At 34.8% G+C, this 12,179-nt stretch overlaps 1 protein-coding gene across 1 annotated transcript in view; it reads left to right on the top strand.

Annotated features, from left to right (window-relative positions):
• LOC120537823 (ran-binding protein 3-like) overlaps window positions 1-12,179 on the top strand; it is a 90,250-nt gene that overhangs the window by 34,100 nt on the left and 43,971 nt on the right. Inside the window, exons 2-6 of the mRNA XM_039767045.1 lie at window positions 5,914-5,969; window positions 6,321-6,357; window positions 6,487-6,570; window positions 9,662-9,733; window positions 10,660-10,725. Coding sequence (XP_039622979.1) covers window positions 5,914-5,969; window positions 6,321-6,357; window positions 6,487-6,570; window positions 9,662-9,733; window positions 10,660-10,725 — 315 coding nt within the window. The remainder of the gene's footprint in view (window positions 1-5,913; window positions 5,970-6,320; window positions 6,358-6,486; window positions 6,571-9,661; window positions 9,734-10,659; window positions 10,726-12,179) is intronic.

The following is a 12,179-nucleotide window of genomic DNA, read 5'->3' as shown; positions in this document are numbered from 1 at the left end:
ACCAAGGGGATGCGAGGGTAAAATGAATCGGGATGCGCTGATCAAAGTAATAATCGGTGTACCAGGAAATCATGCATTGACAAAAGTTCCCCTTTGCTTGTAATGCAAAGTGTGATTAAATGCATTATTTTTAACGCGTTATGGACCACATGCATCGAAGCTTCTCAGCTGTGCTTGTGCTAAGAAAAGGAAAGATTTTAAAAATAACGTAATTGGTAATGTAACCTTTTGTAAGTAGTGCCTGGAGGATTCATCGTGGAGAAATTCTAGAGACAGCGTGTGTATTTAACTTGTGGATTTTTCTGTGAGTATTTGGTGGCAGTGTGACGAATTTGCTTCGAAAGACGGCGTAGCCGCGGAGCTTAGCTCAGAGCAAAATTAGGTAAATGGGAGGGGAGATGATGACGTGACTCCCCACCGCCTTTAACTGTCAATCCCCACAAACACAGTCTCGGAATTTACATAAGCACACCCCTTCACCTGCAATTTTAACTTAGTTACAAAGTGATTAAAACTCTCATTAAACTTGTATCCCGCATTACCTGTGGGCATGAGAAACGCCAGCAGCAGCCTGTCTATGAACTTAATTTAAAGTTTAGGTTTACACCATGCTTTCTTTCCAAAGTAGCAGCACTCATGAATATGGTAGTATATGTCACTCGCTCGCTTCTTATTGTTTCGCTACCTTCTCAATTATATAATGCATGTTTTCTTCAGCACTTTTTGGAGGTCTTCCTGGTTTTCTACGCACTGCGTTGACTGTCAGTTCACGTGATTACGTGGGAGGCGTGATGATGTCACACTAAACTCCGCCGCTTTCGAGCTCAACTCCATTACAGTAAATGGAGAAAAATACCTTCCAGTTATGACCATTACACGTAGAATTTCGAAATGAAACCTGCCCAACTTTTGTAAGTAAGCTGTAAGGAATGAGCCTGCCAAATTTCAGCCTTCTACCCAAACGGGAACTTGGAGAATTAGTGATGAGTCAGTCAGTCAGGGCTTTGCCTTTTCTTAGTATAGATTACCTTTATTGCAGAATAGGCAAGAACAGACAGACATATTTATTCAAAAGTAGTTTTATCACAAGCGCACAGGTCCCACTCTTTCTCCACCCTTCAGCTTAAAAGAACACACAGTCTTCTTTGTCGAGCAGATTCACTCGCTTGGAAGCAGCGGCTGGGGTAGATGAAGGGAAATGGAGGAGAGAAGACAGAAGAGTGAGCAAATGGGCTTGTCAGGGCTGAGTCTTTTGAATATTCTAAACAGTGTGGTAAAGCCCAAAGCCACAACTGATTCTGCAAAAAGCCAGTTAAGAGTGTGTTTTTTTTCTTCCCATTGAAATAGTGCTTAGGAGGGGTTTTTCGAAGGGCAGCTGTGTTTACTGTTGTTTACCATTTAACAGAGAATAATCTTGCGGCTAAGAGAGCATTAGTGGGCAGCAGCTGACGTTATTCAGTAGGAATACAGAGCAAAGAAGCCTGCAAACAGTTCTTGTGAGACAACCACCACTGTCAAGGACAGCACATTGTCCGGGACACTGGTCAATGTGTGTGTGTGTGTGTGTCTGTGTCTGTGTATGCGTGTGTGTGTAATCCTACCAAGTCCCTGACTTTGTGCAAATGTATCTGTAAGAATTGATGCTGGTTTGAAGGCACAGGGTAGGCACACCAAATATTGATTGGATTTAGATTTATCTTCTGTTAGTTCACTTTGCATTTGTAAATTGATAAAAAATAAGTAATTAAAATTTTATATTTGTGAAAGCATTCTTACTTTGCATTTTTTTTTCACAACTGCCTAAAACTTTGCACAGTACTGTATATATGTATGAAATATAAGTTATTAACAGAAGGGTGCTGTGTGGCAGTAATACTCGGAGCTGACTTCCACTCCAGGCTGCGAAGGACTGCAGAGTGTGGTTGACCCATAAAGCGGACCACAGTTTGCATTGTTAACATTTTGTAACCACAGATGCACCATTACTTATCAAAATAAACTTTAAATGAAAATAATAATCTAAGCTTGAAAAAAAAAGTATTAAAATTTTTATGAATTGTGACAGTATGTTTTGTTTATATTGTGTTTTAATTCATTGAAATAGTATTGTTGTGAAAAATTAATTGTGCTCTATAGTTATGGTTTATTTATTTATGAATGAATTATTTGGTTTTAATTCTTTGGTGTAGGAGTAAGATTCTTGGCTGCTCTGTTTTGAATTAAACTGTAGAGTAATTGAACAATATGATCAGCCTAACTATTAAGCATTACAGTGATCAATTCTTCTTGAATCCATTTAACTACCTTTTCAAGTTCCTGTATCTTAAGAAGTCATCTAAATTTTTAAATATTTCTAAGGTGGCAGAAGCAGGTTTAGGAAATCTGTGCTTCAAATGTATTTAGTCAAACCATACTTCCAGCTATTTATTTTAAGGGTATTTAGTATTTTGTTATTACTCACAACAGTCATCTTTCACTAAAAGACTGTGTTGTTGTTTTCTTTTCATTATTTAAAGACTACTAGCTGAAGCCCGCCATAGCATATGGCGGTGTAAGAATAGGAAGGAAAACAGTGAGAAAGGAATTCAGTAGAACAAAGGCTTAGGAAACCATCGTCGCAGTATAACGAAAATAGCAAGGAGCGAAACCAATGCCAGTGGTCGAGAAAGTACCTTCCTGTAGCAGGCTACGGAAAACATAGACATATATAGATAGACGCCACATTCACTGTGTTGCCCAGTCGACATGATAAGTCAGCGTGTCCGCCCTATTGCGAGTAGTAAAAGTGCCATTTAAACTAATGCAGGTAGATGTGGAAACTGGGTTTTCTGATGAAAAAACAATAACATTTTAAACAGTATCGTTTACATACAACAGATTTTGGCGAATCGTTTACATGCAATTATTTATATCCATTCATACACTGATAATGGCAATTATTTAAATAATAATATTATTATTATTATTAAATAATTCCTCCCGTATAAGTAATATTTCAAGGACTGCAAAACATTTCTAGACTTCGTCCTGTTCTTGCACAACACAGTACTAAAATATTGGTTAATGCCCGAGTCGCCTCACGTATAGATTACTGTAATGGTATTCTATCTGTCATCCCACAAAAATTTATCTACCGGTTACAATTTCTTCAAAATTCTGCTGCCAGGATAATAACCTGCTGTTCTAAATCCACTGAACATACTACACCTATTCTCTCTCTCTCAACTTCACTGGCTCCCTGTTAACTACAGAATACAATACTAAATACTGCTCTTAACATTTAAAGCTCTCCACAACCTCACTGATCTCCTACAGACTGACACTCATCTCACTCACTCTGATTCTCATCTGTAGCTCTACTTTCTGTACCACACATCAAACTCTGTGCTATGGGAGCTCGAGCGTCTCTCATAGTGCTCCTCAACTCAGGAAATACTCTTCTCTCTCATATACGTCGGCTCGATTCAATAACACATTTTAAAACTACCCTCAAAACTTATCTTTTCAAACTGGCATACCAATTGTAAATTTTGCACTGTTACTGCCAGTTATCTTTGTTTGCTAATTATTGTTTGATCGAGAGCAACTGTGGACGTGAAAGTAGGATTAGACGTGGTGGGCGGGGCTCTGTCGTGCATATCCCATGGTCTTAGAGTTGGTGGGTGGGGCTCTGTGAGTTACCGGGCATGGCTATCTGTCTTGCGTGCACTCTCAGTCTTGCTTGCCCTTAGTTAGAGTTGGTTGGCGGGCATGGCTCTCTGTCTTGCGTGCGCTGTCTGTCTTGCTTACGCCCACTGTCTTGCGTATCCTTAGTGAATTTTATATATATAGATTACTTGCTGTATTTATTCCCTAAACACAACTGTAATGCAGTACATACTGAGCTACATCATTGTTTTAAATATTAATTTCGTCTGAGAGGATAGGAATGAAAATTTAATATTGCATTTGTAAACCACATCCCTTATTAGAAACATGCACAGACAAAAGAGAGTTGATCAGTGCTGTGAACCATGAGGAATACGTTATCTAAGTCAAAATGATCGAAGACTTCTGCAAATACTGGAAATTATTTGACAATATTTTGAAAGTCATTTCATACGCCTGTGTAGAAGAGTCCAGTTATCAGTAACCCTCAAAAGCTACAGTGAAGTGTAAAAGAGCAAAAATACTGGAGATATTAAAATGTAACTTGCCATAGCTATTGTTTATGCTCCCACACATTTTATTACACTAAAAATGTAATATACATTATTTGTCACTGCACATAACGTTGCATCATTTAACTAATTTTAGCTCTGAATTTTTAAAATAATTGTTTGACAAAGATAAGACATTGAGCTTGGTGCACATCAGATGTCTACTGGTCTATTCTTCTTTATTGTCCAATGTCAAAATAACTGGTACTGTAAAATGTATTAACAAATTAAGTTTAATTAATTTTTAAATGGTATTCACAAAAACTGTAACACATGCAAAAAGAAGACACCTCAGGTTATGTGTATGCTCTCTCGGCTTCACTAAAGGTTTCGTTCTTCATCTGATCCTGTTCCGAATTCACACTTCAAACTAAGATCCTTTAACTGTTGTTCTATGCTAGGACAGTCTTATTAATGTCAATATAAAAACTATAATCTGTTTTTTCCATGTTGTTATAAGCCTTTGATCCCTTCTTCAAAGAGTGTTTTCAATGTAGCAATGCACTTTTAGCTACCTCCGCCATCGTGTGGAGTCACACAATTGGTTTTCATCTTGTGTGGCTGCTGACTTGATCATACAAGGACTAAAATGTAACTAAAAATATTCAGGTCACCTTTAATACATTTAATTTAATGCCATGCTTGATGTCTAGCATGTAGCACTCAACTTGCGCCCTGTGCAACAAAATTTAGCTAGCACACTGTATCTGCTTTGCACCAGCTATGTTGTAGTTTGTTAGCTTGTTTGTTTTATTTATTTTAAATAACTAGATCCTACACTTCTGGTGAGTTGCTTTAAAAGGCTGCGCTTTATTGTGTCTTAACTTAGTGTTTTCTTGGTAAATGCTCATTTTACAGAATATTTAAGTGGCTGTAATTAAAAGCGTGTAGTAAGTAAAAATGAGCAGTAAGTATTTGATCATTACAGTGGATCATTTAGTACATTAATTTACTTCTTTCATGAAACATGAACACAAACACTGTGCCTTAGGTTTATTTAAAAGAGAGACGGATGGTGACCATAGGTCTTCTGACCTCCAGGAACAAAATGCCACTTAACAGGGGAAAAATCAAATAAGTGCATATAGCATATTTAGCCAATAATGGAAGTTATATTCTGGGTTTAATGTGTACAAAGTGTGTTAGGTTCTTTTTTTGTATGTACAAAGAATCAAGTTTTTTTTGTTTTCGGGCTGTAGTTTTTCACTCCTCAATGACTTGCCACTAATTTAAAACAAAAATAGGCAAAAAGAAAAAATACTATCAGTAATATAGATGAGCTCAGTGCTAGAATGTGTGGTTTATTAAGATTTACATTCTTTCTGGGTTTTTATGGCTTACTTACCCAGGCGTTAGTTCAAGGCTGAAGACACAGGAGCGAAAGCATATCATTGTGGGATTTTAATGGGCCTTTCATTTATATAACAGTTGTCCAGGCACAGTTCTCCAAGCCAAACTGGAAGTAAATAGGGGTTTAAAGTAATACCTTTTTATTTTGACTGTTGAATAGGGACAGGTACATATACTGTATGTGGTGATTTTATGTTTGGTTTAAACGTTTTCACTTTTTAAAAGATCATATTTAATCCCTTATTTTTGGCATTAGAATAATTAACATTTCGATGCACTACTATAAAAACTTGAGATAAGAACTGTTCAGATACCTGTTTTAATGAACTTATGTAGCATCTTCATCTTTTGTTCATTTTTGCAGAAAAACCTGCTATAGCTCCACCTGTGTTTGTATTCCAAAAAGAAAAGGCACAGAAGGTAAGGGTATACATAACCTTTTTTATTGATTCATTCATTCATTCATATGTTGGGAAGGGTTAATTTGAATCAAACCTGTCGAATCATGAACTCCCATTTAATAATTTTCACTTTAGATTATTGTTAGTGTTTTTTCCCCCTTCAGAATGCTTTTTTTGTGATGAATAATCTGTTTATAAAGTTGTTTAAATATAACAAATTAAATTTTGGAGAGAAAAATGAAAAAATCTGATGACTAAGATTAAAAAAAAAAATCAGTGGCTTTACTGTTTATTCATTATGTATTTAACAAATAAATCCTAGATCCGCTTCTCATTTTAGATATCTGAGTCCTCTTATGTTTTCTTTTAGAGATCAGCTGAAGCTTCCAGCCCAGAAGATGGTGAAGGTGATTATGTTAGGGTCAGATATTCATTCAAAGTGAATTTTATATTTACTGAACCCTCGATAATGTTTTTCCTGTTTTAGGTCTTCCGTTGTAATAAGGCTAACAAAAAACATTCTTACTCTGTTACAGATTCTGACAAAGAAAGCAATTACTGTCCACCTGTGAAGCGTGAGAGAACATCTTCCTTAACTCAGTTTCCTCCCTCCAATTCTGGTAGGAATTCCATTAGTTTGCAAAGGGAGCTTAGGTGCTAGGTTGGGATGGTTTGCAGACAGAATGGTGGTGTGAGCAAAATTACTTTGGTAATTTCTGTGTAAAGCTGTATATAAACAGAAAACGTAAACCCTAGTTGCTGGTCCAGAAGCAAATTATTTTGTGTGCTTAATTTTTTGTTTGTTTTTAAGACCTTTTAATAGTCCGTGCTATTGCACATCAATTTGTTCATTTGCTTCACTTTATTTGACAATTAATTGATTTATTTTTTGGATGTCTTTTGTGAAGAGTTTACATGTTTTTCTCTGTTGATGAACTGTATACTTGTGTTTCTACCTATTGTTAAAAAATATGATGATGTTACTGGTGAAACTTGAGTTGGCGTGGGTTTGTGTATATTTGTGTGTTCTTTACTCTAATTTGGAGTCCTGTCCAAAGTGGTTCCAGCCTTGCAGCCATTGCTATAGGAATACGTAGTTGCTCTCTTCAGCCATGTTGGAGATAAACTTATCCACCTCCACCGCCATTATTTCTGTTTTGTTTTAGCCTTACCTCTGCTTTTCACACTTTTTATCAAATCATGTTTAATTTCATTTTGTAGTACAGTTTGAAAAACGACAGATTTTGGCCTTTGCAATGCAGTGTTGAAAAGAAATCTGGACATTTTCAATTAAAACGTCCATGGTCCCTTTTTATAACTAAGAGGTATTAGGAGCTATAAGGCTTTTTATAATGAAAGGGTTTTTTTATCTTGCGTATCAATAAGAGTATACTGAAAGCAGATAATGTTGGTGGTGCAGAAATGCTGGCTATCTAATCAATGTGTAAAATACTGGAATATACTCTTAAGCTTCATATTTTAAATAAGGTAAAGTTCCTGCACCCCAGCTCACACTTTTAATTCTTGTGACCTTTCGACTTTTATTAGTCTGTCCTCTTTGCTTATCCAGTTCAGCGTTCCAGGTTTTAATGATAATTTAGTCCTACATCGGCTTAGTTATATTAATATCCGTGTTAGATGTGGGCTAAAAAAAGAATGCTGTAACATGACAAATTGGCAGAGTGTACATTGTAATGTTTATGAATGATACTTGAGCAGTTTGTGTGGCCATTTATACTTTGACTTTGGAAGCTGCAGTCAGCTGCCAGTTATACATAGATGTGCTATTGAATGATGGTATATATGTCTTCACAGGGCGCTGAGTATTGAGTTTACCCGTTTATTGTGTATTGAAAGAAATTTTCAGTTTTCACTTAGGAGTAATACATGAGGATAATATAGCATGCTGGTTTCACTTGGGGCTCCATGGTTTTAATGTGTGAGTGTCTGAGTACAGCCACATGCTGGGGTTTTCTGATGGCAGTGTTATACTATGTAAAACAGACTTGGCTTGACGTTTGTTTGGTATATTCTCCGTTTCCCTCTGTTAATCTCTAAGGTGCTTTGTAACATGTGGTGTTTCTAGCCTGTTAACAGCTAGTATTAGACATCTCTGGAGACTAATAAAAACCCACCTTCACACTGCAGTGGCCTTAAGTGAGCACATCATAGGTTCCTGTATCAGGCTGGATGCCCATTGGTAAATTATGTGCATGTTTTGTTTTTGGTTGTGGGTTCAGTTGTTTTCCAAAATTCCAAGGTGAACCCAAAAATGATGTGTTTTTATCTCTCTTCGGTCTGATACTTCAAAAGGACACTTTAGCCTATGCAGGAACATTTTTTTACCTTCTTGGTTCTCCAATATAATTATGAAAAAGAAATTCATGTATGTTAATTCCCATTATAAAATGGCACAAAATTCCAAAATTACCTATACAAACTTTCAGGTAATTGATAATAATTCTTGGGTTTCATATTGCTTTCTTGGTGCTTTAATTCTGTTCATGTTTGATGTTGGTTTTGGCTATGCACTTGATAATTATGAAGAATGGCCATCATCAGAAGCAAAGCAGAATCACTTTCTTGGAAAACTGAAACCAGCAATAAGGTGCATTTATATAGCCAAAGTGAAACTTAACTTTTTTTTTTTTTTTTTTTTAAGGCCTCTTCTTGTTAATAAGGTGTGTGGTAGTTCTATTGTAGGCAGAAATAGGGGAAAAAGAAAGGACCGATTTTTTTTTGTGTATATAATGTTATAGTTCTGAACAAATTTTAGGTGTGTGATGTTATTTGGCTGCATCATTAATGGACAGGATTAAATTTAATTTTCTTTTGAGGTGTAACATTGTCAGAACTATAGGAACTTGTTCCATTTTCATTTTTTTTTCTGTACATTTTATTTTCATAATACTTTTGTTGCAGCAGTAAACACTGCCGTGGAATGATAACAGACTTTACAGTTGAGTGCACTTTTTAAAAGTTTATATTGGAGTCATTTTATTTTTAACAAAATACAAATTTTTGAGTCATTAGTATAGTACAAAGTATTCTAATACTCTAATATTTATTCATGTTAATGAAAGTATGCGTATTTGGTTTGGACCACTGACAAAAGTAAGTTTTTTCTGGTTTAGAATTATTGTATTTGAGGGATGTGGTTGGGGTGCAGTTTTATTACAGCAGATACAGTGCCAATTGAGTGTTTGAAGATGGAAACATGATATAATCAACCTCCACTTATTTACTTTGTACATGGGCATTAAATGGACTACATATTTTGGTAGTATAAATCTGTTTCTTGGGGAAGAGATTCTCGAGTTTGATCTAGGTGACGTTGCATGTAAATGCATCAAAAATAAGAATTTGTACGAAAGCTGATATTGGTTTTCTGGTGGTCCATTTCTCTCTTCCTTTTAAGCCGTATAGATGCTCTACAGTAAATTATGTTTTGATTGTATTATAATGCTTTTATGATGCTGTGCATTAAAACATCTTAATAACCCTAACTGTGCAATGATTTTTGTTTGGCATTACCTTTTACATGTTTTGGAAAAAGCATGTCTCTTAGTCATGATTAATCAAGTGCATCTCACTAAATACCAACACTGTTTTAACACTTTCGAAATTCTAAAAGGAGCCTTACTTTGTGTGTTTTAAATAAAATAACTTTATTAATATCAAATAAAATGTTAGTTTTAATTTGTTTTTCAGTTTCAAAGAACAATGTCTTCATGCCTTCAAATTTCTGCCAGTCTCCCACTGGAAATTCTGATTCTGAGCCTGGTAAGTGAGATTAGCCATATATTTATAAAAGGGTATTTGTACAAGTTTTTTTTTTTCCTTTTTTTAAAATTTTATTGTGGACTTCTTTTTATCCGCGGTTTTTAGATCTCCTCCTTTTAACTACTTTTTTCTAAATGTACTGCTGAATGGTAGGGAATTAGATTATTGGTAAATATCAAAAGTTCTGTTTTGGTTAGTATTTATTTTGGCTATTATATTACTGTATTTGTGAATTCAGGAAAATCAGTTAATTTAATGTATAGGTCCAGAATTCTCTACACATTGAAAAATAGCAGTTAAAGGTTTGTTGTAACATGCACTAAAATGGAAAAATATACAAATAGTGCATGAAAATATGGTCAAAACTTCTACTAAATATTAATAACAGAGATATGTCAAGGTGTGAGGACGTATGAATTTGTTAGGTTGAGTACAGGTAGACACAGTGAAAATAACACAATAGAAACCTCTGGCATCTTTGATTATTGGAGAGCTGGGTCAAAACATTCAGTCCTAGGATATCCAGCTGTCTGGTGATACAGGTCATCTTTTCCTGTGTTGAGTAGCCATGCATTTAGAAGAGTATACATGCATGAGGATACTTAAATAGGTAATTTCACACAAATTAAAAATCAGTGTGTGTTTTCATTGTTAGTAAACTGTTGGAAACATTAAAAAAAAAAAACTGTTGATTTTATGGCCCCTTATGGTCTATCTGTCAGTAGTTGTGTGGTAGTGGAGGAATTAAGCTAGAAACTACATGGTAATGTTAAATGCTGGTACTGTTTCATTTTGTGATTTTTAGCATGTTAACTATGGGGTTTTGTATACAAAGATGCATATGAAGATGTTCTATGTTCTGCTTTACTTTTATTAAAAAAAAAAAATGTATTTGTTTTATTTATTTTGATCAATTTGTTTTGCAGAAGAGAAGACCATTGGGTTTCGGTTGAAGCCACCAACGTTAATTCATGGCCAGGCACCAAGTGCTGGTGAGTGCTATGATGCCTGTAGTTGAGGTCATTTTAATTAGATTATACTGTAGTGCTAATATGAATTACAATATTCCTGTTACAATTATTATTGATATGTATTTCAAGTTGTTTATATTCTACCTTTACTAGCTTGATCATTCATGGTTTCGGACAATATTCACATTAGTCTTTGATAAACAAACTCCTTTTCTTAAATTTTACATTTATGAAATGTGAATGCTCTTACACTAATTAACTAAACATGGCTGAATTTCCTGACTGTCATCCTCTCCAAATATATATTAAGATGGATATTATTAACAACTGCTTACTACATAATGATATAGTAATGGCCATTATTCTGTCTCTACTTGTCAGACAAATGGGTTATAGAGCGGTGGACTTGTGGGGCCAGTGTATTTTACTTTTTAAAAGAGAGAATGACATTGTGCTTGGTAACTTACAATTTGGAGTCTGTAAACCAATATATTTCTTAAATATTATTATTGCAAACAGCACAGGACCATTTGCACTTGCACCAGTACCTTCTCAGAGAGCTTCTGTGAACAGTTTGTAAGGTTAATTAACAGCTAGATATATAGTACTTACATATACTGTACTGCTCTTGAATCTGTTTATCGTGCTGTATTTTGTGTATTTTTGTGTGGCCTTTTTTTTTTTTTGTACTATGTACATGCAATTATCTTCATTTTGAAGTAAGATTTGATGGCATTATGTAGAAGTATTTACAGAGAAGTTTACACATGTAAGATAAGTAGCAGCACATCTTGGCAAATTGGTTGGTTCCTTGAAAGGTTTAGTTATCATCATTAAGGTACCTTTCGGCAAATTTTTAAAAGATTTCGTCACAGTGCAGGTGAATACTGCTGGAGTATGTCATTTAAATTACCTTTCTTAGAAACTATAAAAGTTAGAGTTTTTCAAAGATCTCATACATTGCCACATATCATGGTCCTCTTGAAAGAGAATGTTAAAAACTAAAAATTGGAGCCAGTGGGTTTAGATCATTTAATAATTGGATAGAAAGCTTTTTGCAACATTACTAAATAGAATTTTCCCCAAAATGTTTTTGTTTTGGTGAGTAAAGTCAATATCGAGTTAAAATTTTTAAAAGCCTTTTGAAAACTAGCTTTTAGCATACTTAATTGTTTCCTATTGCACTGCTTTGTTCTTTGTAAGTTGCTTTCTTGTTGTGCATAGTATTTTTTTATCACTAAATCTAGATTTGTTGAGCATAAGCAGTGTAGTATATCATTTTTTTTATTCACTTTTCAACTTGATATTTTCCTTACATTTTTTTTTTTATAATGACACAATTCTTATTTGATTTGAACTACTTCAATAATAAGCATTAGTTTAACGATGTCAGGAGACTCAGTTGGCTTTGAATGTAAGATAGGCATTGGCATTTTCCTTAGGATACTTAGTATTTCTGGAAAAATCAGTGTTTT

Source organism: Polypterus senegalus, chromosome 10 (genome assembly GCF_016835505.1).
Source record: "Polypterus senegalus isolate Bchr_013 chromosome 10, ASM1683550v1, whole genome shotgun sequence".
NCBI lineage: Eukaryota > Metazoa > Chordata > Cladistia > Polypteriformes > Polypteridae > Polypterus > Polypterus senegalus.
The sequence above is the reverse complement of the archived record's forward strand: the minus strand, read 5'-3'. Positions and strand labels throughout refer to the sequence as shown.